Source organism: Bidens hawaiensis, unplaced genomic scaffold (genome assembly GCF_021521415.1).
Source record: "Bidens hawaiensis isolate Kalapana, Puna unplaced genomic scaffold, B.hawaiensis_p1.1 tig00030508_1, whole genome shotgun sequence".
In the NCBI taxonomy this organism is placed as follows: domain Eukaryota; kingdom Viridiplantae; phylum Streptophyta; class Magnoliopsida; order Asterales; family Asteraceae; genus Bidens; species Bidens hawaiensis.
Genome location: NW_027495083.1, coordinates 79373 through 102268, shown reverse-complemented (window position 1 = coordinate 102268; position 22896 = coordinate 79373). Strand labels below are relative to the sequence as shown.

The window sequence follows — 22896 nt, the reverse complement described above, 5'->3', positions numbered from 1 at the left end:
GGGCACTCAAAACTCAGATGGCCCATCTCCTTGCAATTAAAGCAAGTCATCTTCTTCTTCCAACAATTAGCAGCATCATGTCCCGTACGATTACAGGACTCACAGACTTTAGGAGATGGGGCGAAATTGCATCGGCCCTTATGGTATCTCCTACAAGTTTTGCACGGCATAGAGTTGTTTCGGTTTACGCCCTTGCCTCTAAAGTTGGAACTTCCACCAGTCCTTCCTTGAGCAGTCGTTGGAGTCACCTTCCTGTCCTCTTCCTTGTTGCGGACCATGTCGCCCATCAAGTACCCAGCCAACTCCATAGCAAAATTAGCGGTTTGAGGTAGGTGAGACCTTACCATGTCGCGGATTTCCCGCGGCAGTCCCCATATGTATCGAGTGACTTTGCTGGACTCAGGGTTAACCAGCTGGGGAACAAGGCGACAATACTCAAGAAATTTGGTATTGTATTCTCGAAGATTTGTTCCTATGACCTTATGGTTAAGGAACTTGGTTTGAATCTGATCAGTCTCATGCATAGGACAAAACTTCGCCATTACCATGGCCTTAAACTCATCCCACATCAGGCCGCACATCACTTCTCTTCCCTTGCTCATCAACAGAGCATTCCACCATTCGTGTGCTTCACCCTTAAACATGAGAGCGGAGTATTGAATTTTCTCCTCCTCGGAACACTTGCTTGTGATAACAAGAGTTTCCATCTCCTCGATCCACCTCACGGTTGTGATGGCTCCCTTATCACCATGGAATTCCTTCGGTCGATAGTACTTAAAATATTTGAATGTACAACCACTAATCTTGAGTTTCTTGAACTCACGTCTAATTCCGCCATCAGCGTTAGACTCATGAACACTCTCTTCAACTCGAGATGGGTTTGGATGAGATTTTTTGGATTTTCGAGAGGGATGAACAGAAGGATTAACAGTTCGGGAATGCCTAGATTGTCTAGATTGAGATTTAAACGCTGATTCTTCCCTAACAGCATCTTTAATCATCTTTTGTATTTTGTTCATGTATTTCTCGGGAATTTCTTCCTCTCGCTCGTTCTTGGGGCCTTTCCCCTTATCTCTCATCTCTCTTTCTTTTCGAGCGTTATCATTGTTGTTACTTTGTTCAAACATATTTTTCTTTTTCTTTTCAATTTAAGTCTGAAATTTTAACAATATTTCTTTATTAAACACACATTGTATTTCATATATACATATCACAAAAGGATATGTATATTTCATATTACACATAAGTATATATATCGTTCCAACGATATATATAACTGGTCCTATCATTACAAGAGAATGTTTCAAACGTTCTTTATTTATTCGTACTTATATTACACATAACAGACAGGACTATTTTACACACAGTCTTCACATGGCCACCATCTTCAATTCTTCAAGAATTTCTTCACAACCTTCGATATCTTGTTGCACTTACGAAGGATTGTTTCTCCAACTTTCTTCTTTTTCTTCTCTTCCTCGTCTACCTTCTTCCTCCAGTCATCGGTCTCGTGCAATGCGCGATCCAGGTGTTCTTCATATGACTGTGGGATTATGTTGGGGTATCCATACCGCGGAGGTGGGTCACAGTAACCTAACGTCACCATCTCGTAATGGTTCCTCGGCTCTGGATACGAAACATAATCCATGATGGATGAAAGGTAGAGGTAGGTCTTGGCAGCTTGATTCTGCTCACGGATCTCATCAGCTTGTTCTTGGATTGACGAAATCTCACCTTGAAATGGTGGGAATCTTGATGAAGCTTGATTCCTCAATTTTTCAAGATGCTGGACGTATGGATCCACAGAACCATAGCTTGCGTTTTGGGAAGTGTGTGATCCTTCCATTGGGCTTGTCATTTCGTTGGGATTTTCAGGATGCTCTTCTTCCGGTTCTTCCTCATATTCTTCCTTGGGTTCCTCTTCTTCTAAAGGGTCCTCTTCTTCGGATTCCTCCTCCTCTTCTGATTCCTCTTCTTCCGGTTCATCTTCCTCCATGGGTTGTGTGGTTTCATCGTTTATTGAGATTCTCTGGAAAATCTCAGTAGGCATCATTACCCTCATCTTGGGTCTACGAGACGGTCATTCATTATTGGTTGGTTGGGAGTTGTCTTCATTGAAAGTGGAGCTTCCGGCATGCCACTCTTATTGCTCAGAAAGATATTTCATCCACTCGAAAGATGGTTGAGAGTTCGGTAGGTATCCGGCTGGATAACTTTGTGGTATCTCCGAGGGTTTATAAGTCGGTATTTAAGAAGGTTGATACATCGGTAGGGTTGGTGGATGATAGCTTGAATGTCTTGGTGGCTCAATTCCTTGGTTTGGTGGACTATCAGGAACATCTATTGGGTAGTGTCTACTTCCAGGGTAGTACACAGGTTTGGACAAGTCGTGTTCCACATTTTGGTTGAAGTACGCCTCATAATAACCATCGCTCATGTTGTCTTCGGGGTAGGGTTCGGCAATTCCGGCCTCCTTTGCCTTGCTACAAATTCTTCGATATGAGCTTTGAACGACATCTAATATTATGGGTGGTTAGAGTATGGAGTGGGAAAGAAAGGTTACCAGCCTATCTTATCCCTAAAACACATAAACAATTACTTCCTATACTTGGATCGAAGCTTAGGTATTGTTTTACGATGCCGAATTCGCTAAGATCGATGGCTCTGATACCATCCTGTCACAACCCCGTCTAGGGCCTAGGAGCGTGACCCAACGGTTGGTATCGTAATTGTAAATAAATCAGAGTTGCGTTTAGTTTGCGGAAGGCTTATAAAACTTTAAGGATCGAAAATGTAACTTTTATATATACATTCAAAAGACGGGATTATAAAATACCCGTTTAAGTTATTACAAAATATTTATGTGTTTAAAATTTACAAACCACCATATTTTTAAGTTTACAAAAGAAAATCCGAGCAATCGGATTTATATAAGTAGCACTTCGATACTCCAAGCGCTAAACTTGTTCACCTGCAAAATGTAAGAAAATACATCAGCAACGAATGCTGGTGAACACGCTGACGCAAAAATACTTTCTTTTACTTTATTACCCCTCGAGACTACGCCTGCCTCGGCCCAACGTGGCTTAGGAATAACAAAGTCAAATAACACATTATAAACTAGAGCCTCTACACTAGGTCACCTCACAAACACCGCAGTGTTCGACTTCATTAAGTACCCGTAAATATACACATACGGTCGTACTCCCTGCAGGAGAGCGTCCTACGACCAAGGGTGGTGCGATCATGCCCATACATCGCATAGAACCACATATGTAAGGATCCAGACATATGTATACCACAGCCTGAGGGCTAGGTTTATACCCATAGTTATAACGGTTTTAGGAACACATGGTTCCTTGTAAACAATTTCATATAACAAGTTGACTCTTTTGAAAACAAGTTTAAAAGTTTGGGGGCGTATTCACCTTGTCTCTTTAGGATCGGCTTCACTCACCGTCCAAGGATCTTTCCCTTTATTTTATCTCGAACCAATAGTTACGAGTATAAATGTTTGTTAGTCGGATACACGATCCGGCTTAAGACCTTTAGTCTTATATCTCAATCCTCGATTGAACCTCTAGTTCAACTCTTATTTACTTGAAAACCTCTTGTTTAAAAGTAAATTTATAAACCTTTAGTTTATATTCAAAACCCGACGTTTCTTCTTCTCCAAGAAACATAATCATTTTCTTTTATTATTTAAGAATACTCTTTATTCATTAAATAATATTTCATAACAAAGAATATACATATATACTTACACACATATATATGTTATCACTATATTCATCAATCATATTTTCATTCATTTCTTTGTTATGTTTTCTTTTCTTTTATCGAGGCATCGAGTATAACCTCGACTTAAGGCTTAAGCCTTGAATACAATATTGAATTATATTGAATTCATCATTACGCCTAACCTTAACGGCGTATGGAAACTCTAGGGAATCGAGCAGCACTCCGATGCTGCCTTACTTTGCTCGACACGCTAATCGGGGAATGCCAAATCATCAACACTCGAGGACACGACTCTCGAGATTCCTCGCCATTATAACAACACCTTCTTGATTGAGTGTGGGTAGAGGGTTGGCAAGTACTTCGAGGAAACGTTATACACAAACGAAGGATTGTGGCACGATTATCGAGGAAATCGTGGCACGTTTTACGAGGATTTTTAGAGAGAGTGATATTTCAAGAGAGAGGTTAGAGAGCAGGTTTTGGGATGTGGAAATGATCTGCCCTTAGCCGCTATTTATAGACGAAATTTGATGTCCCATCGCGGTACGTGATGGGTGCTTCAGCAGACCTATCACGTACCGCGATATAGGTCTGCTGACGCAGATCGTAGACCTGCCACGTGTTGACACGTGGCAGGCGCCGCTCCACGTGGCGACATGTGGCGGCAGTGTTGCCACGTGGCAGCACATGGTGCCACCGTGTGCCACGTGGCACACGTGTCACACGTTATCAGACACCCCATCGCGTACCGCGATGGGAGTCTCTTTTGGCTCATCGCGTAGCGCGATGGGTCAGGAAAACAGAATTTTCATTTTTAACCCTCAAGTTTGGAATTTGGCAATTTTAGTCCCTAGACTTTGGAAAGTTGATACTTTGAACTCGAAATTTTCACTTTGTTACATTTGTCATCAGACTCACTTCTGTTATAAGCATCACATCCCCATACTCTAAGATAAGACAATTTGGGCTTCTTTCCCTTATGTCATATCTCATATAGAGTTTTGTCTATCTTCTTAGTTGGAGCTAGATTGACAATGCGGGCGGCGGTCATAAGGGCGTAACCCCAAAAGGAGTGAGGCAAGTTAGTTCTACACATCATCGATCGAACCATGTTTAGCAAAGTTTGATTTCTCCTTTCGCTCACACCATTAAGTTGGGTTGTGCCGGGTGGAGTGAGCTGTGAAACAATTTCATGCTCTTTTAGATGAGTGATGAACTCTGAGCTGAGATACTCTCCACCTCGATCTGATCGAAGTATCTTAATGGTTTTATCAAGTTGTTTTTCCACTTCGCTTTGAAACTCTTTGAACTTTTCAAAAGTTTCGTGCTTGTGTTTCATAAGATACACATAAGCGTATCGACTATAATCGTCGATAAAAGAAACGAAGTATCTTTCATGGTTTCTAGTCATGGTTCTGAAAGGTCCACATACATCAGTATGTATGAGTCCTAACAGATCACTTGCTCGTTCACTTTTATGAGTGAAGGAGTCTTTGGCGAGTTTGCCAGCTAAGCAAGACTCACAATTGTCAAAAGAGTCTGGTCCTGTGGATTCAAGAATCCCTTTGGATTGGAGTATTTTAACTCTTGCCTTGCTTATGTGGCCAAGTCAGCAATGCCATAGAAAAGTATCATTGATGCTGGTCTTGATACGTTTTGAAAGATGATATATGTTATTATCAGGTTGAACATCAATCTCATAAATACCATTTCGAGGTTTAGCCTCAAAATAAAAGATATCATTTAAGTAAGCAGAAATAGCCATGCCATTAAGAATATACTTAAATCCTTGTTCAAACAACAACGAAACTGAAATGTCAAGCCAGGAGCATACAAACAATTATTCAAAGGAAAAACTAGGCCAGATGGACAAGTAAAATGAAATACTCTAGTTGCCAGAACTGGTACTCTCTTCCCATCTCCAACGATGAGTTCCATGCTGCCTTTATTCAGTTTCCTCCACTTCTCAAGCTCCTGCAAGACATTAACGATGTGGTAACCACATCCGGTATCAAATACCCATGTGTTGCTAGAGACAGTGAAAAGTTCAATAATGTATATGGAAATACCTCGAGAAGATCCTTCACCATTGGCTCTCTTCTTCTTGATCTCAGCAAGGTATTCGGGGCAGTTGCGCATCCAGTGCCCCATCTGGTTGCATTTGTAGCACTGGCGCTCCTCAAAGGGCGGCGGTGGTGGCTTTGCAACCTTCTTGTTAGTGTTGGTGGCAACCTTGGCAGCAACAGTAACTTTCTTTTTGCCTTTTCCCTTAAAACCCTGATTCTTTGGTTTTTGCTTCTTGACACCAGCAGATCGAATCATCAAAACTTGATTGGTCCTAGAAGGAATGTTCATCTCAGCCGTCTTGAGCATGTTATGAAGCTCTGACATTGTCTTCACCCAACCATTCATGTTGAAATTCATTACGAACTGGTCGTATGAGTTGGGGAGAGAGTTGAGGATGAAATCAGATGCCATCTCATCAGGCATGGGATAATCAAGTTTCTTGAGCTGATCGATGTGCCCCTTCATCTTAAGAACATGCGCACTGACGGGAGACCCTTCTGCCATCTTGCAACTTATGAGTTGTTTCATGGTGTCGAAACGTTCTTGACGGGCTTGTTTCTGGAACATGCGCTTGAGTTGCTCAAGCATCTCATAGGCACCAAAGTCTTCCAAGCCTTTAGCAAGCTCAGAAGTCATGGTGGCTAGCATAATGCAGGAGACATCAGCCGAGTCATCCTTATGCTTCTCAAGAACTTTTCTAGCAGCGGCTGTGTTGTTTTCAGGCTCGGTTGGAACAGGTCCATCGAGAACATACAGGCGCTTTGCCATGGTGAGAACAAGTCTCAGTTGCGGTGCCATTCGATGAAGTTGGTACCGTTCAGTCTATCCTTCTCAAGGATAGTCTTAAGGGCGTAGGGTGAGTTTTCGTTTGACGACATCTGATTAATTAAGCAAAAATAAATTTAATTAGTATTTTCAACGTTGTAGACCTATTATTAATGACCCAATAACATTAATAAAATAGGAGTGTGAGAACCTGGCTTCCAGTTATTAAAGGCAGCTGTAGCACACAGCATTAATAAATGGTTAGGCAGACTGACAATGATTGTCAATTGTGAATAGAGCACAACTCTCGGTTATGAGGCCTATTGAGACAACGATTGTCTGTATAGATACGTTTAGCCTCATCTTTGCCCACTTTAAGTCTCCAGACAGCTTTAGCACGTAACAGGAGAGTAAAGTAATAGTTGTCCTAGTACCGTGACATGTGAAAGGGCCGGATGTGCCAACGAAACGCTTTCACCTTGATAGGATACGCTAGAAAACAAGTGCGGTGCTATAGCTCCAAACACTCGAAATTTTGCATTATGCCTTAAGTGTGACTTGTAGTAGGATTGGCATAAACTATTGGTTTTTAGATTGGGATTAATTTTAAAATTACCAAATAGAGTAAAAGTCAAATTTTACTGTATTTATTATCGGGACGAATTGATGAACCCTTTCATCTCTCAGGACACTTAGTTTTTAAATAACCTATTAAAAACTAAGTTTGTCGCGACACGGCTAACCAATTTTAAGTCAATAGAAAATCTATTAAGTTATTAGTTTTGGAAATCAAAACGTTTTTAATTTGCAAAACATAATTGGCTAATAAAATGTTTATTTTCAAATATATTTGGTATTAGGTCGGTGATATAATAATCATATTATAAACAATCCAAGCAACCACAATAGCAAATAATAATATGTAAATCCTTATGGCCAAAAGGTGATCGGTCTCGCTAGAGCCAATTAGGGAGACCGATCGGGTCAAGGGGTTCACAACACAAAACAACCACAAGGATGGACTTCTTCGTGCATCCCGTCATCTTGCCCGAACTCCTACTAACTCTTAGAAATCCTTGAGCTCGTCCTCGGTTATCTTCGCGTCTTCTTTATTACAATTACAAATTTATAAACTAACAATAATTTGCCCTATTACAAATTTGAACCATCTTTATGGCCAAAAGAAAACCGAAAATAAATAATAACCGTTTACAACTCTTGAACCAACCATATGGCCAAAACAAGCTCAACAATCAAACACAACCAAACAACACATAGGTCGGGCCGGATTTACATATTCAAAATACATAAAATTTCGGGTCGTTTTGACTTGGTCAAATAAAATAAACAAAATTTTGACCAAATCGAAATCACCCAAAAATAAATCTAGATCTATAAACTTTAAACGATTAAAGTTTAAGATGTAGATCCGGTTTTAAACAAACCGGTATCGACTCATACGTTGTAACCGTGGCTCTGATACCACTGTTGGGTTTCAACGGTGGTTCGGAACGAAAACGGTCAAACTTTTAAACCCGTTTTAGTTAATAATTTCGTTTAATAATTATTAATCAATATTAATAAACAAACATATAAACGGACTATATAAAACGCAGCGGATAAATAAACGATTAAACGAACCAAAAACCAAAACCCAAAACCCGGATCCGATTACAAAACTTGTATGAGTACGAATAATCAAATAACAAACAACCATAGATCTAGTTAAGTTATTGTACCTCGGTTATCAAAACCGGGAAGATACACCGAGAGCTTAACGAAATGAGCTAGAAAATACGACACAATCAAGAACCAACTACTCCGGCAACTTAGCGGCGGCTGACGGCGGCTGTGCAGCAGACGGCGGCGGCGGACGGCGGAGTGTGGCAGAGAACAGCGGCGGCAGCTTGTAGTAGCAGCAGGTCTCCGGAATCTGGCTCACCGGAAAAACGCGATTCGCCGGAATCACTTGAAACAGCCGGCGGCAGCAGCAAATGACAGCACCAGCAGCTCAAGAAGGTCTGCGGTGGTGTTTGCGGTGATTATGGAGTGGCGACGAGAGCAGGGAGGTGGCGTCCGGTTTTCCGGTGACCGGAAAACGTGGCCGGCGGCTGTGGTGATGTATGATGGCTGCTAGGGATTATTTTTTGGTAAAGATGACTAGGATAGTATTATTAAAATATAGTATACTATATATAGAACATATTTTAGGGTTTAATCAAGTTAAATAAATTGGGCTTGAGCCCAACTAACAAAACAAAGCCTTTATCCATCATCCGGTCCATTTAATTTATTGTGTCGGGCCCAATTAACATTTAAGTTGGTTTATATTTCGTTACCCCGGTGTAACTCAGTTCGGGTCACATTCGGGTCGGTCCGCGTTGACTTGACCCGAACCGACCATTAAATCCAACACTAGATTAAGCCTCATACTGCTAAGTGCTTTGCCCAGTGATAATCTTTATTAGTAAACACACATGGAAAACACAAGGCAGATAAGCATGCATGCCAAGGATAAGAACATGATACAACATAGTATTGGTACTTGCCATCTAAATTTATATGATATAAAATATGTAATGGGATTACACATGTAAATTTCTTACGAGAGGAAAGAATTTCTAGTGTGCGTTTGCTGGTTCAGTTAGCAATCATGGCTCAATATAACTACAAACCACTATAGTTTAGACTGATATTGCAAAAACGAGCACATGAAACAAAGAGAACTTTACAAACACATGTGCCAGCACGTCTTCAAATCTTGCTCTTAATTTATTTAAAAAAGGTGTATTTTTTTTTCTAAACAGTCATTTGCAGCCGTTAGTTTCAAGAACCTAGTTACGACATACCATAAATTACATTCCCAATCAATGTTTACATGATGCATATATCAATATGAAATTTAATTGCTTAAGATGCAAATGTATCTCATTTAGTAAATAATTAATAGGAAACTGATATTAAATGGATGTTGAAGAACAATCTGAAAACAAAATAGGTTCTTCAAAGTACTCACCTTAATTTTGAAGCCTGCTATAAAGCTTACAGGAACCCAACCCTGCTTATCTATGTTCTTCTGCAAGTATGTATTAACTAAATTCTGGTTGCTGCAATGAACGCAAAAGAGAAGTACAAGTTGTTAAATCTTTCAACTACCATAAAAGAATATCTTTCTAAAATCTAAACGAAATAACTATAAAACATGTCTTGTTTTATAAATGATATACTTAAAAATCTATATAGTAATCAACCCGACTCACTGTCCTAGCATGCAGCATGGATCAGAAACAGAATACATGGGAAGTGGTGGACCTTGAACATTGAGCAAAGGAGATGACAAATTTGCTTAAAGATTAAAATATTATGCAATTTGATATAGTTGCATAGAATCGGGATTCTGAAAATAATTAACCTCACCAGAATCAATCAATCAATCATACCCAGTAAAATCCCACCGACAGCAAAGCTATAAGTAGGGTCTGGGGAGGGTGGGATGTAAGCACACCGTACCTCTATCCAAAGGAATAAAGAGGTGGCTTCCAGAGAGACCCTCGGCTCTAAGTACATGTGTATGAAGCAAAATAAAGGAAACCAAAGTTTAACAGTTATATAAAAACTACTACTAATTATAATAACATTAATAATAAGATCAAAGTTTAACAGCTATATAAAAGCTAATAATAATTATAATAATAATAATAATATATGTAAGGGAAATACCATTATGGTATGTGACCTCACCAGAATACATCATTGTTGCCAAAAGAAAGCAGATTTGTGGAGAAACAGATGAAGAGAGAGTATGTACAGAGGGTTGTATATAAACCATTAAATTATAATTGCAATAACCCTTTCCCTAGTATGCAACTAATATACTCCGAAATTTACCTTTTCCATCTTCATTCCTTTGCAGCCTAAACTCATAGCATTTGCGATTTTGCGGGCCTTCTCTTTCAAATCCGAAATGATTTTCTTCGAGACTCCGACTAGTTATCAACTTCTTTTGCCAGTTGTAGTTCCATGTAATTAAAGAAGTCTAATATTGTAATCTTCTCCAAATATTGTCACCGACCATTATCACAACCATCTTCCTTTCCCTTTAACGAACTTTGATCAACTACATGTTCTTGATAAACTTCACTCTTGGCATCCAACGAAATTCAAATTTCTTTTTGGCGCTTCAAATTTCTTTTTAGCTTTGTAGTTGTGTAGCTTGTTATCCGTTTGTCTTCTATTTCGATATAAAAACTAGTTGTTTATATTTGTTTAGATCCAGTTGAAAACTAGCCCATTTTTTCAAAAGGTGTGGATACAAGTCATTGTATATATTGCATGTATTTCAAATTACAACAAAGTTATTAAAATGATGTGTGCTATTTGTAAAACCAATCGGTGGCAATCACGTTGTTATATGGTAGTGAATGATACACAAGTCGATGGATATTATACGAGTGTAGGAAGATCAAGTCAATAAAAACGGGACTAGTGTATGAGTAAGCCACGCATCCTACTAGTGTGTCGCCTTCAAAATTTGAATTGTAATGTTTAAGGCGGTGTATTCGAACAGGGTTTCAATTTGAAAGATATGGGCAATTTTCAAGGTAACGGGGGGCACATGCGCACCCTTGGAGATCAAGAACCAATAGGATGCACAACATATCCATGACCCGATGTGATTTTGAGCAGTTTTCGACCCAATGCGATTTTGAGCAGTTTTCTAGCATGTTTTAATCATTTAATGAATCAACGGGGGGCACATGCGCACCCTTGGAGATCAAAGAACCAATAGGATGCACTTCGTGACAAAAGGCTTATTTAACCCAAATCGTGAAAATTTCTTCTCGAATTTCAATTCCATCATCATGATCATGTGTACTAACTCAAACGTAGTCATAAATAGGTGTCGGTTTTATATCGCCATTATAATGTCTTTCACTGTGTACTATTCATGATATTAACTTTTGTTGTTTTTAGTGCTTAATAACTAAGTAGATTTATGTGCTTGACACATTTGGGCGCTACTATATTAACTACTCCAATAATGTCATTACAATATTTTCTAAGTTTCGTTGATGACTTGATTCCATTGGAAAAGGTGTATCAGTAATAGAGTAAGATATTAAACTAATGATTAACCGTGATCATTTCACACACGTGACTTTATTTCGTATAAAACCATTAAACAACTAGTTGTAAGAATTAGTTTGCATATTCTACTAGCAAATCTCGGCGATCGTATTTTACTTACTTATCTGAAAACCGTACTTAAGTTCAAAGTTTTAGTGAAGAAAAATCAACTACTGAAAGCACAAGGACTATTACGAAAATCTGCATATGTTAACAAGTCAATCCTCAAAGTCACAACAACACTAGTACCAGTTACGTTACGATCCAAACCTCCTAAAATGGCGAAATCACCAATCGCCACCATCTTCATCGCTTCGATCTCACTGTTACTCACACTCACCCACTCATTCTCCACCCATAACCCCACAGATCGCCGCATATTAGTCTTGCTCGACGACTTAGCTCTCAAGTCGTCTCACTCGATCTTCTTCAGTTCTCTTCAATCACGTGGATTCGAGCTTGATTTCAAGCTATCTGATGACCCCAAGATCGCGCTTCAGAGATACGGACAGTATTTATACGACGGATTAATTTTGTTTTCTCCCACGACTGAACGTAAATTTCATAGTTTATTGTTGTGATTGATTGTGAGTTTGGTTAATTGATGGGTTTTGTTTTAGGGTTTGGAGGGTCGTTGGATGTGGCGGCTGTTTTGGATTTTGTCGATTCTGGCAAGGATTTGATCGTGGCGGCTGATGCGAGTGCGTCGGATTTGATTCGGAGTATTGCGGCCGAGTGTGGAGTTGATTTTGATGAGGTAGCTTTGTTTTGTAGTCGTTTATTTGGGGATTAGTTATTGATTTGGTTTAAATGTTAATGTAGTCACATGCAATTTGTTAAATTGATTAATGATAATGATAATGATAATGTGAGTGTGTGACCAATTCTTAGTGTTGTAGAAATCGCTAGGCGCTAGTAGTTATGTCTTATGTGATACATAATACGAGATCATGTTGTGCTAAGTTTGGCATGTTTTTTATACTGTCATTGTGCAGGATGCATCTGCTGTGGTTATTGATCATGGGAGCTATGCTGTCTCAGGAACTGATGGTGATCACACGTTAATCGCTGCTGATGATTTCATCCAGTCTGATGTACTTTTAGGAAGTGCAAAAATTGAGGTCAGTGTTTGTACATAGATGATAAGTTCTGTGATTCCAAGAGATGAATTTAGCTCTTTTCTGAACAAAGTTTCATTTTATTTTGCATCATACAGGCTCCTGTACTTTTCAAAGGAATTGGTCATTCTGTGAATCCAGCAAATAGCTTGGTAAGTTCTCAAGACACGTCATCTGTTTGTTATATTGCTAAGATGGGATTAATGTTATGAATATTTTTGGATGCATGTTGCAGGTTTTGAAGGTTCTCTCTGCTTCTCCATCAGCATATTCTGCAAATCCAAAGTCTAAACTCTCAACTCCACCATCACTTTCTGGATCTTCAATTTCATTGGTTTCAGTGGTTCAGGTACTCCCTTTTGAACGATTAATCAAATGCTTCATATTCGATTTGCTCATATTTCAATTATTTTTATGTTGCAGGCTAGAAATAATGCAAGAGCTGTGTTTTCTGGCTCTTTAGATTTGTTCAGCAACAAGTATGCAGTATTTTGCAGCTGTGTCTAGAATTTCCACTATTATATATTTTCTTTGGCTGAAATGGAACCGAATATTGTGTTGTGCAGATTCTTCAAGTCACCAGTGCAGAAAGCCGGGAGCTCAAATAAGTGAGTTTAATGTTTTTGATAAATGATAGTTACATTAAAACATATTGGTAAAATTATCTTCTAATATTGTTTCTTGAACAGATATGCAAAATCTGGCAATGAGCAATTTGTTACTGAGCTTAGCAAATGGGTCTTCCATGAAAGAGGTCATTTAAAGGTAATAATATATGGATTGGGCATAAGATAATAATTTATATATTAATTTTTTGTTGACATAATGACATGATTAGCCATTATTGTTTTAAGTTTCATTTTATTTGTACTGCTTTTTTACAAACGCTTCTGAATGAATGTCAACAGGCTGTCAATGTTACACATCACAGAGTTGGCGAGAGTGATGAACCTGCTATCTACAGGATCAATGATGACCTGGTAGTCATTTTTTTCCCTATCTAGGCTTGTAAACAAATCGAACTAGCGCGAACAGAGCATTCTTGTGTTCGCTCATTTAATTTTAATCAAACAACCGGTCCAATACAAACAATTGAACAGACGAGGTTTTCTTGTTCGTGTTTGTTAATAGTATAATTTAACGGTTTGCGAACATAACTGAACATAGCTGAACTCAATTCAAATATAATTAAACGTGAACAATAGTGTGTGGGGTCTAAAAAGTGATTAAACTCAGATTAAATTGTAATCGGCTTAAAAAAATTAAATGAATAATTTAACAAACGCAACAAACGTAAACTGGCATACATAAATGAGCGTAAACGAACATAAACGAATTTAAATGAACATTCGCGAACATAATTGAATGAAGGGCTGTGTTTTCATGTTCATTCGTTTATTAAATAAACGATCTTTACACCGAACATTTCAGTGACTGTTTGGTTCCTGTTTGATATCTCTGGTCCTTTACTGTCATAATCTTAATTTATCTGAAGCTAATAGTATAATCATAAAAGCAATTCTAATAATCATCTAGGAACAAGATAATAGTAAAAATCTTAAATAATTGAAAGCTAAACTGTCAAATTATTATTTCAGGAATACTCGGTAGAGATCTATGAATGGTCTGGATCAAGCTGGGAACCATATGTTGCAAATGATGTTCAGGTTCAGTTCTACATGATGAGCCCGTATGTGTTGAAAACCATGTCTACTGATAAGAAGGTAGCATAACCGAAAATAACTACTTTATACATCCTAGTCAAGATTATAATATTATATGCATCTTTAAGGCTCTTAAATGTTTGTATGCAGGGTTTATATCATGCTTCTTTTAAGGTGCCCGATGTTTATGGCGTTTTCCAATTTAAGGTTGAATACCAGAGGCTTGGATACACTAGCTTGTCACTTGCAAAACAGGTAAAGGCGTAAAAATATAAATAATTACAAAGCATATGAATCGTATGATCACACAAGGTATTTGATAATATTGTATTTGCAGGTTCCAGTTCGGCCCTTTAGACACAATGAGTATGAGAGATTTATACCAACGGCGTTTCCGTACTATGGAGCATCGTTTTCTACGGTATGTTTTTTCTTTTTTAAAATATTGTTGTGTTTTTGTTTGAAAAATGAGGATATATAACATCAATTATTGGTTGTTGCAGATGGCTGCATTTTTCATCTTCAGCTTTGTATACCTTTACAGCAAGTAAAATCTCAAAGGTGGACTTGGTTTTATAATATGTTGTTTTAAAACATTATGGAGGTCTTGTTATGTAGTGAGAACTTGATTATGTTACAATTTTGGCAACATACTATTGAGATACTGCCTGCGTTTTTAGTGCTTTTAATTGTAGAATAGATTAATCATTAATGAATGAGTAAACTGTTAAGGAAGTCTTTAAAGAGACAGGCTTTTTTTTATATACGATATAGCGTCTTTCTCAAGGCACGACTTTTTTTTTTAACAATTGCTATGCTTGCTTGGTTGCAAAGGAGAAAGCTCTAGGACAATTTGATAAGATAATCATATTATTTTGAGGGGAGGATTTGATCCGGAATTTTCTTCCATTTAGGTGTCATAGACTGAGAGGGATATTTTCATTCCTTGTCTACTCTTTTCTTTAACAGTATTTTTCGTACCACGGTCATTAGGAATAGAGAATCTATTAGAGAGTCCATATCAAAGAAAGGTCTAACTGTTGGAATAGTTGTATCCATTGATATTTGATCTATTATGGTTAATAAGATCGGTAAATTAGGTGAAAGTAAGGAAAGAGAGGGATTCGAACCCTAAGCCTACATAGCAGTTCCAGTGCTACGCTTTCAAAGCCATCTCTCCTATATAATGATTATGACCCCACAACTGAAAATAGAGTGAATAATGAATCATTATATTAGATTATTGGATATGTACAACCAATCAATTCTAACTAGAATCTAACTAGAAAGCGATGAAAATAGAAAAATTTTCATCATAATAAAAGATCATATGCCTTCTATATGTTGAATGCACCCCCTATGAATGAAACGAGAGATGATGTTAATTGTTTTAAGGCGAAGGTTTTGATTACAAGAAATGAAATCTGTAACTGTTCTTTTGCTTTTAACATTTACAACCGAACTCAATCTTTAAACAAAAAATTAATTTTTTCTCATTATTCTAAACAGTACAACCCAATCTATATTAGTCCCACCCATTAGCAATTCAACCTAAACTAATTATCTATTAAATAAATATAATTTATAGCTATTGTTTGTTCTATAAATTATATTAATTAATAGTAAATTAATTGTTTTATTTCGAAATAAGTTATTTTTGAAAGATATGTTTTTTAAAGAACTCCTTTCTTAAAAAAAGTTATATCAGAATGTTTAGAAAAAGAAAAATAAGAAACCATATATTTAGATTTTTTTGTGAAAGTTAGATATTATAAGTTATTAAAAAATCAAATTATTTACACACTTTAATTGTTAGGAAAGGAAAGAAGAAAACAATAAATAAAATAATAACCTATATAAAACTAACAGTGCTACAAAGAAAACCGATAAACTGTCGGTATAAAATGCCAATATAAAACTAGCTTGTTTCGGGGGTACCCGGTCCCTTGAAAGATGTGTGTCTTAATGCGAAGGTTTTCATTTCTTAATCCCTTTTTTCCGCTACTGACTAAAAACCGATAAACTGTCGGTATAAAATGCCAATACAAAACTAGCTTATGTCAATAATATTTGAAAAATAAACTAGCAGCTTGTCAGAGAGAAAGATGGCTGTAGGTTTTGGTATTTATTAGGTCAATATGGGTCTTGAAGCATATATGGCTGTGGTTGGAGTTTTGAGTGAAAGATGACTCACAAATATGACACGCGGACTTATTTTTGCAATTTACGACACTTGTTTAATGACACACAAAAATGATTGTCATAAATCTTTTAATTTTCAAAATTTATGACATTGTTTTAATGACTTGCATAATTGCGTGTCATTGTGCGCATGTCATGGAAGCCCTTTTTTCTAGTAGTGAAAAGATTTGAATATGAAATAAATAAAAAAACTAACTGAAAATGACTTTTTAAAACCGTCCATCGTATCAAACAATATATATTGTTTGCTTTGTCAAAAGAGCTTACGCTGTGTTTTTTTTATTACCCGAGTGGAAACTATGAGAAGACTGGCAATCATAAAAATTTTCCATTCAAATACATTTAACCATTGATTTATGCTATTATCTACAGCTGAAACACTATTTTATTGTCGGGGATAGTCAAATTTCTAGTAGTTTGAAGCCATATATATTACTTACGGACCCTTAACACCTTTTAGTCATCGGTTGATGTGAGATTAACCTAAAGCATTGCAATAGCTGTCTATAGCTCACCGTCAACGATATTCATTTAACACGTTTAAAAACAGAACTAGTTTCGTTTTGGTTATGCTCGCAAGTTAGAAGGGTTGGCTCAATTTTTGTGGGGTCTGAAGTAGATAACAAAAACTGAGACCTTTTTTTTCTAAAGAAAATGTTATTTTGCTTATGATCATATAATTCTTATATCACCTGTGTGGTTGTGTATGCATAATAATAAATTATAAAGCCTACCGACAACAATCCCAAAACCGACTCCTTGATGGTGCCTCAGTTGTGAGGATGTGAGAACCTATTGTGAAAGTTTGGGGATCAAATTCCGACACCACAGATTTACTCTTAGACACGTTATTTGCCTCTCCTATGTTGGTTATGAGATTGGTCGGTGGGGGACACCGAATGGTGGCGTACACCATTTTTAACAATCCGAAAACCCAAATTATCTAAAACAAATTTTCTTTTCAAAATTAAAGAGCCAAACCGTTGCTTTATTTCAGTCTAGTTTGAGCCATACCTTCAAGTTGGTAACTGTGATTCACTTTGGGAGAAAGAATGCTTGATGAAACAAGTGTAGTTAAAAGTTAATTAAGGACGCTAATATAACATAATTTTAATTAACTTAAACAAATAATAAACTGTAAAATATTACGTTTAAATAATTAAAATCATACAAATTGCAACATTAATATTAGTACAAGAAAATTTAGATCAATACACCCAACAAAACATTGAAAGAACAAAGTAACGTACACATTTGTCCAAGTAATATTTGTTTACCACACACCACAAAACCCTGATCAGCAAGCCTTTGCTGGCTCTGTTGGAGCCACTTCCTCCACCTTGGCCGCCTCGGGTTCGGGTTTTTTCTCAGCCTCGTCCGCCACCTCTTCTTTCTTTTCTTCCTACACGACAATTTCCTTGTCTTTGCCACTTGTTTCTTCCACCGGATCAGTTGCTGCTACGGGTGGCTCCTCTTCTTTTTTCTCTTCAACCACTATGAAAGTTGACACCTTCTCAAAGATGAAGTATATAGGCCCCTCTATATAGGTTGGTCCGAACTTGGAGCATGCTTCATGAACTGGTTTTGATCCCGGAAATTCTACACAAAGAAATCAAAGTTATTCATATGCTAAAAAGTCCATCTAAAAATAATAAAGGTTGTTTTGATTATTTTCGTTCTCAACGTATCATTGGTCCTACAGTATGAAATGAAATGAAAAGTTACCTATTTTAGATAGTTCCTCAAGGAACTTTTCAACCCCGGTAGACACCTTTTTCAAGGCACCATCTTTGCGTTCCTTGACGACGGCCTGTTAAGATTTTCGTTCGTTAATCATGAATCTAATATATAATTAATTCAAATGAAACTCAATACATAGGAGTACTAACTGTCGAAAATCCGTCAACGGCTACAAAACCCGCGTATTCACCCATGGAATCCTTACCATCGGCTTGGCACTCAGTAATACATAATTATTGTAATAAAATTATAAATACTAGTTTAAATTTTCTAGAAAATAAAATAAGTTATAATATTATAGTAATTTAGAATTACAAAATACGTGAATAATAAAAATAATACGGTAAACCAAATAAAAATTAATGAAATAGTAATCTAGAATTTGATGAAGTAAAATTCAGACCTTCTTCTTGGCGTACTGCGTACCTATTATATTTTATCGATGCTAAAAGTGTTTGATAAATTATTGTCCAAAACATAAATAAGTAAATAATAACAGAAAAACATACCGGATAACTTTTTCACATGGATGTTGTATATGTTTTACCTTAATTTCAGTGGTTGAAGCTTCATAGATTTCAATAACTTTAGGTTGGAGGTCAGCCTTCTTCTCTTCAAATTCTTTGCTGTAATCATCCTGCGTTTGAATTATTTAAGTAAGATATGAAAGTTAAACGTACTAGCCAATTCATGTTTACTAGCTAGATATATATATGTATGGTTAAGACAAGTGCATATATATATACACCTTAGCATCATCGAAGATCTTGCAAGCTTCGGCAGCAGCGGCTTTGTTAACGTTGTTCTTCTCAAACAACTTCTTGAACTTTGGCACCACAATCGATTTCCAGTAACCCATCTTTTCTTAAATTAATCTGTATCAAGTATATAAGACTTCTTCTTGTAAATATTGAGTTGTAAGCGATGTGATGACAAGTTATATAAACTTTCTGAACCTATGACCACCTGCTTATTTTACTACTTTTACATTATTATAATAAATATCCACCACTCCCACCCTCCTTGGATTACTATTACCCTTAAAATAATTAAAATAAAATATATCTTCTTATAATATACTTGTTATATATGCATCTTTTTTATGTTAATTGATTTGATCATATATACAGCTGTGTAGAAGGTGTGGTATAGTAGCATACATGTATACGGACACACATATATATATATAGAGAGAGAGAGAGAAGATGGTATCGTGACACATATATATAGTGGAGAAGTACATTCGATAAAAAAAAGGAGTGAATACGTTTAACCCAACCCTATGTATGTCATCTTTGATATCCCTTGCCATGTTTCTAGCTGTCTATCTATATTATATTAGTATTGTTACATAGTAATAATATATGTTTATGCGTGTGAAGATGTAGGTCCCAGCAGAGCCCAGTTGGACCCGCAAGACTCACCTTGAACAGGGACGTCTGCGCAACGACCAACTGCTTCCGCAGGATCCACCATGCTCAGAGAAGACCTTACGCGCAGTACGCCAGCTGTACCCGCAGGGAAAGCCTCCCAATGGTGAAGTACCCCGCTTGTTCCCGCAGTTGCGGATACAAGCCATCAGGGAAGGCTACCCGCACCGATAGCAAGGCTACACGCACAAGGCACTAACTCGCTACTTCAGTAGTCACCTGAAGGAATGAGCAAGGCGGGAATACTCCCGCCCAAATGAGCCAGTCCGTATGCTTCTGAAATATCTTTTGTACTATACCTACCAAGGTATGGGCAAAACAGACGATCTGACCAGAGCAACCCATGAACCAATCACAGGGTGACAGCTCACCGACAACAGTACGAGGAGGAGCACCCTCTAGTACTGTTTCACTATTAGCCGCTGCCTACTCACCAACCCTTACTATGGGACGTGCGCAGCCTACAGTTGGTGGAACAGTGCATAGCCGGCAGTAAAGGAACAGTATACAGCCGACCTTGTCACTGTCGGCCGCAGCCTATCCACCAACCAGCATGGCTTGTGCGTAGCCCACTGTTGGTAGAACAGGAATACTATTCAGCCGGCTGTACCTTCTAGGAAACCTACCTTCGGCTATAAATACTCCAACACCTTGGAATGGTAAGGACATCATCTGATATCTCATTATCTTCTCTAGCAATCTCTTAATATACACTTATATTCAGAGCAATCTAGTCTGATTCTCACGCCGGAGGGTGGTCACAAGGAGGAACCCCCCCTTCTCAGTGACGAGCTTACGGTGTCTGTTTTGCATGTCACCTGAAGAACAACTTTCTTTGCTGGACCTCATCCTCGTGGGAAACATTACTTAACCCCCAGATTATCCGTAATCTGCCCGGGGTCACCTAGTGTTTCTTCATTGGCGCCATCCGTGCATAAAAGCTAGAACTAATTCTTAGTCTTTTCAAAATTTCTGAAGAAATGGTTAACGTTACTCCGGTCCCAAGGCATGTAAGTGACCAAGAAACCCCGGTGACCACAACCCCAGCAACTGGGAACACCGGCGGTTATACAAATTTTACGAATACTACCCCGGTTACCCAAGCCGGGACAAGTGCAGTAAACAATATTTCACTGGGTTCACTGATGCCCAGTTGGAGAAACGGACGAGGGTCCCTCGCCAAACACTAGATCAAGTTAAGGCGTGGGCCGAAGCACGTCAGAAAGAGTTCCAAGCTGAGTTGGATGAACGCTTGCGTTCACTTCAACAAGCTGACGAATTCGGCAGTACTCGCCAACATCTCAACATGAACAGTGAGTGCGAGTACTCAGACGATGAGCGGGAAGAATCCGATACCGACGCAAACCCTCGCCACAAGGCAAAAGGGAAGCGTAAGGAAACAGACTTCCAACCGACAAGGAATTTTGGAGAAACCTTTAAACCAACGAACGCGGGGAGAAACCCGCGTGACTTCTCCAAAACCTTTAGACCAACTGCTGCAAATGCGGGAAAGTCTAAGTTTGCAAGGGACATTGCGGAAGTAATCGCCCCGAGAAGTGCCAAACAAATGTCCAACATTGGCACTTATGATGGTCTATCCGACCCAGACGACCACTTGAACAGATTCATTGCGGGGGCAACCGTCAGTAACTGGACGGAACCCATGTGGTGTTATATGTTCCAGATGACTCTGGTTGGGGCGGCCAGGGCATGGTTCGATCGTTTACCGGTCCACCACATCTATGATTGGGCGGACTTTCAGAACAAGTTCAGCCAACACTTCAGCCAACAGAGGAAATATACCGAAGAACAGTGGACGATCCTCAACTGCGTTAGAGATGAGGATGAATCTTTACTAGACTTCATCACTCGCTTCAACTCCAAAAAGCTAAGTCTGGGCAACATAAGCGAAGATCTTGTTCGCGCCGCTTTCATCCAGGGCGCCGAACACCCAGAGCTTATCCGCACATTGACGGGTAAGGACGGCATGCCATCCACATGGGATGCCATCATGACGGCGGCCAAGCGCTTTGCCGAGACGGAGAAGCAACTGGGAAGGGATCTTCCCCAGAGTACACACCTCTACACGCAGAGGACTAGAGAAAACAATGTTCGGATCGCCCAGCAGAACAAAAAGAGGAAGCTATGTATTTGGCAGTCAAGGGTAAACTTTGACACCTCATCCAGCTCTCACCCTCTTGTTGGCGGAAGAGATAACACACACCCTTCGAGCCGAAAATACCGGTGGACGCCACTCACCAAAAGCGTCACGGAGATATTTGCCACCGAAAAACTACCATGGCCAAAAGCTCCAATGATCCGGCAGCGACCTAATGCGGATCAAAGCAAATCCTGTGACTTCCACGGGACAAAAGGTCATAGTACGAAGGAGTGTACATCCTTGAAGGATATTGTTGAAACATTCGTTAAGGATGGAAGACTTGCACACCTTGTGGCATCAATCAAGAAGGGAGGAAAGAATGATAACCGGTACAGAGGCAACGGACGAAAGCCCGTTGACATCAGCATCAACATGGTTCGTGGCAACATCAGAGAAAGAAAAAGGCGAGCGACAGAACCATGCGCGTGGAAGGAAGCTGAGGTGCGCTTCCCGCGAGTGCCAGGAGGACCCAGCAAAGAAGGCCCTATCGTCATCAAAAGCCAGCTGGGGCACTACATCACTTCTCGCACTCTTGCTGACAACGACGCCTCGTCAACAGTGATGTACAGGCAGTTCTTCGACAAGCTAGATGACGAAGACAAAGAACGCCTGGAAACGATCTACGCCTCGATGGAAGGGTTCGACGGCAGCACAAACACCCCCTGGGTATCCTATCTTTCCCCGTCACTCTTACGGACGGGAATCACTCACGCACAGAAGACGTGGATTTTGTCGTGATGAGAAAGCCACACCACACATACGACATTCTCTTCGGAAGAGACGGGATGGCAAGATTCAACGCCGTGGTATCCTCAGTCCACGGCATGATGGGATGGCTAACAGCTGAGGGTGTAGCGATGATCACCGGCATTCCCCAGGTA

General features: G+C 38.8%; 2 protein-coding genes across 2 annotated transcripts; one reads left to right on the top strand and one right to left on the bottom strand.

Annotated features, from left to right (window-relative positions):
• The first annotated feature begins 11946 nt into the window (after window positions 1–11946).
• Window positions 11947–15198, top strand: LOC143580515 (dolichyl-diphosphooligosaccharide--protein glycosyltransferase 48 kDa subunit-like). The gene is made up of 13 exons (XM_077063515.1): window positions 11947–12255; window positions 12321–12457; window positions 12696–12821; window positions 12917–12970; window positions 13054–13167; window positions 13242–13297; window positions 13385–13426; window positions 13508–13583; window positions 13727–13798; window positions 14417–14542; window positions 14633–14737; window positions 14820–14903; window positions 14986–15198. Exons 1-13 carry the CDS (start codon window positions 11979–11981, stop codon window positions 15031–15033), a joined length of 1317 nt encoding a protein of 438 aa, XP_076919630.1. The 5' UTR covers window positions 11947–11978; the 3' UTR covers window positions 15034–15198.
• Window positions 15199–17092: 1894 nt separating this feature from the next.
• LOC143580517 (plasma membrane-associated cation-binding protein 1-like) lies at window positions 17093–19431 on the bottom strand. Its single transcript, XM_077063517.1, has 4 exons — window positions 19173–19431; window positions 18972–19061; window positions 18410–18494; window positions 17093–18283 (listed from the first exon to the last, which is right to left on the bottom strand). The coding sequence occupies exons 1-4, from the start codon at window positions 19281–19283 to the stop codon at window positions 18087–18089; spliced, it is 483 nt and encodes a 160-aa protein (XP_076919632.1). The 5' UTR covers window positions 19284–19431; the 3' UTR covers window positions 17093–18086.
• Window positions 19432–22896: the final 3465 nt, after the last annotated feature.

What these genes read in the sequence shown, in the direction of transcription:
- LOC143580517 (XM_077063517.1), bottom strand. Translation starts at nt 19,283, where the DNA reads ATGGGTTACTGGAAATCGATTGTGGTGCCAAAGTTCAAGAAGTTGTTT. An exon ending in CTTCAACCACTGAAATTAAG is followed by an intron (nt 18,495 to 18,971) that starts GTAAAACATATA and finishes AAATCTTAACAG; the next exon opens with GCCGTCGTCAAGGAACGCAA. An exon ending in TGAGGAACTATCTAAAATAG is followed by an intron (nt 18,284 to 18,409) that starts GTAACTTTTCAT and finishes TTCTTTGTGTAG; the next exon opens with AATTTCCGGGATCAAAACCA.
- LOC143580515 (XM_077063515.1), top strand. Translation starts at nt 11,979, where the DNA reads ATGGCGAAATCACCAATCGCCACCATCTTCATCGCTTCGATCTCACTG. An exon ending in AAAGCCGGGAGCTCAAATAA is followed by an intron (nt 13,427 to 13,507) that starts GTGAGTTTAATG and finishes TTTCTTGAACAG; the next exon opens with ATATGCAAAATCTGGCAATG. An exon ending in ATGGAGCATCGTTTTCTACG is followed by an intron (nt 14,904 to 14,985) that starts GTATGTTTTTTC and finishes TGGTTGTTGCAG; the next exon opens with ATGGCTGCATTTTTCATCTT.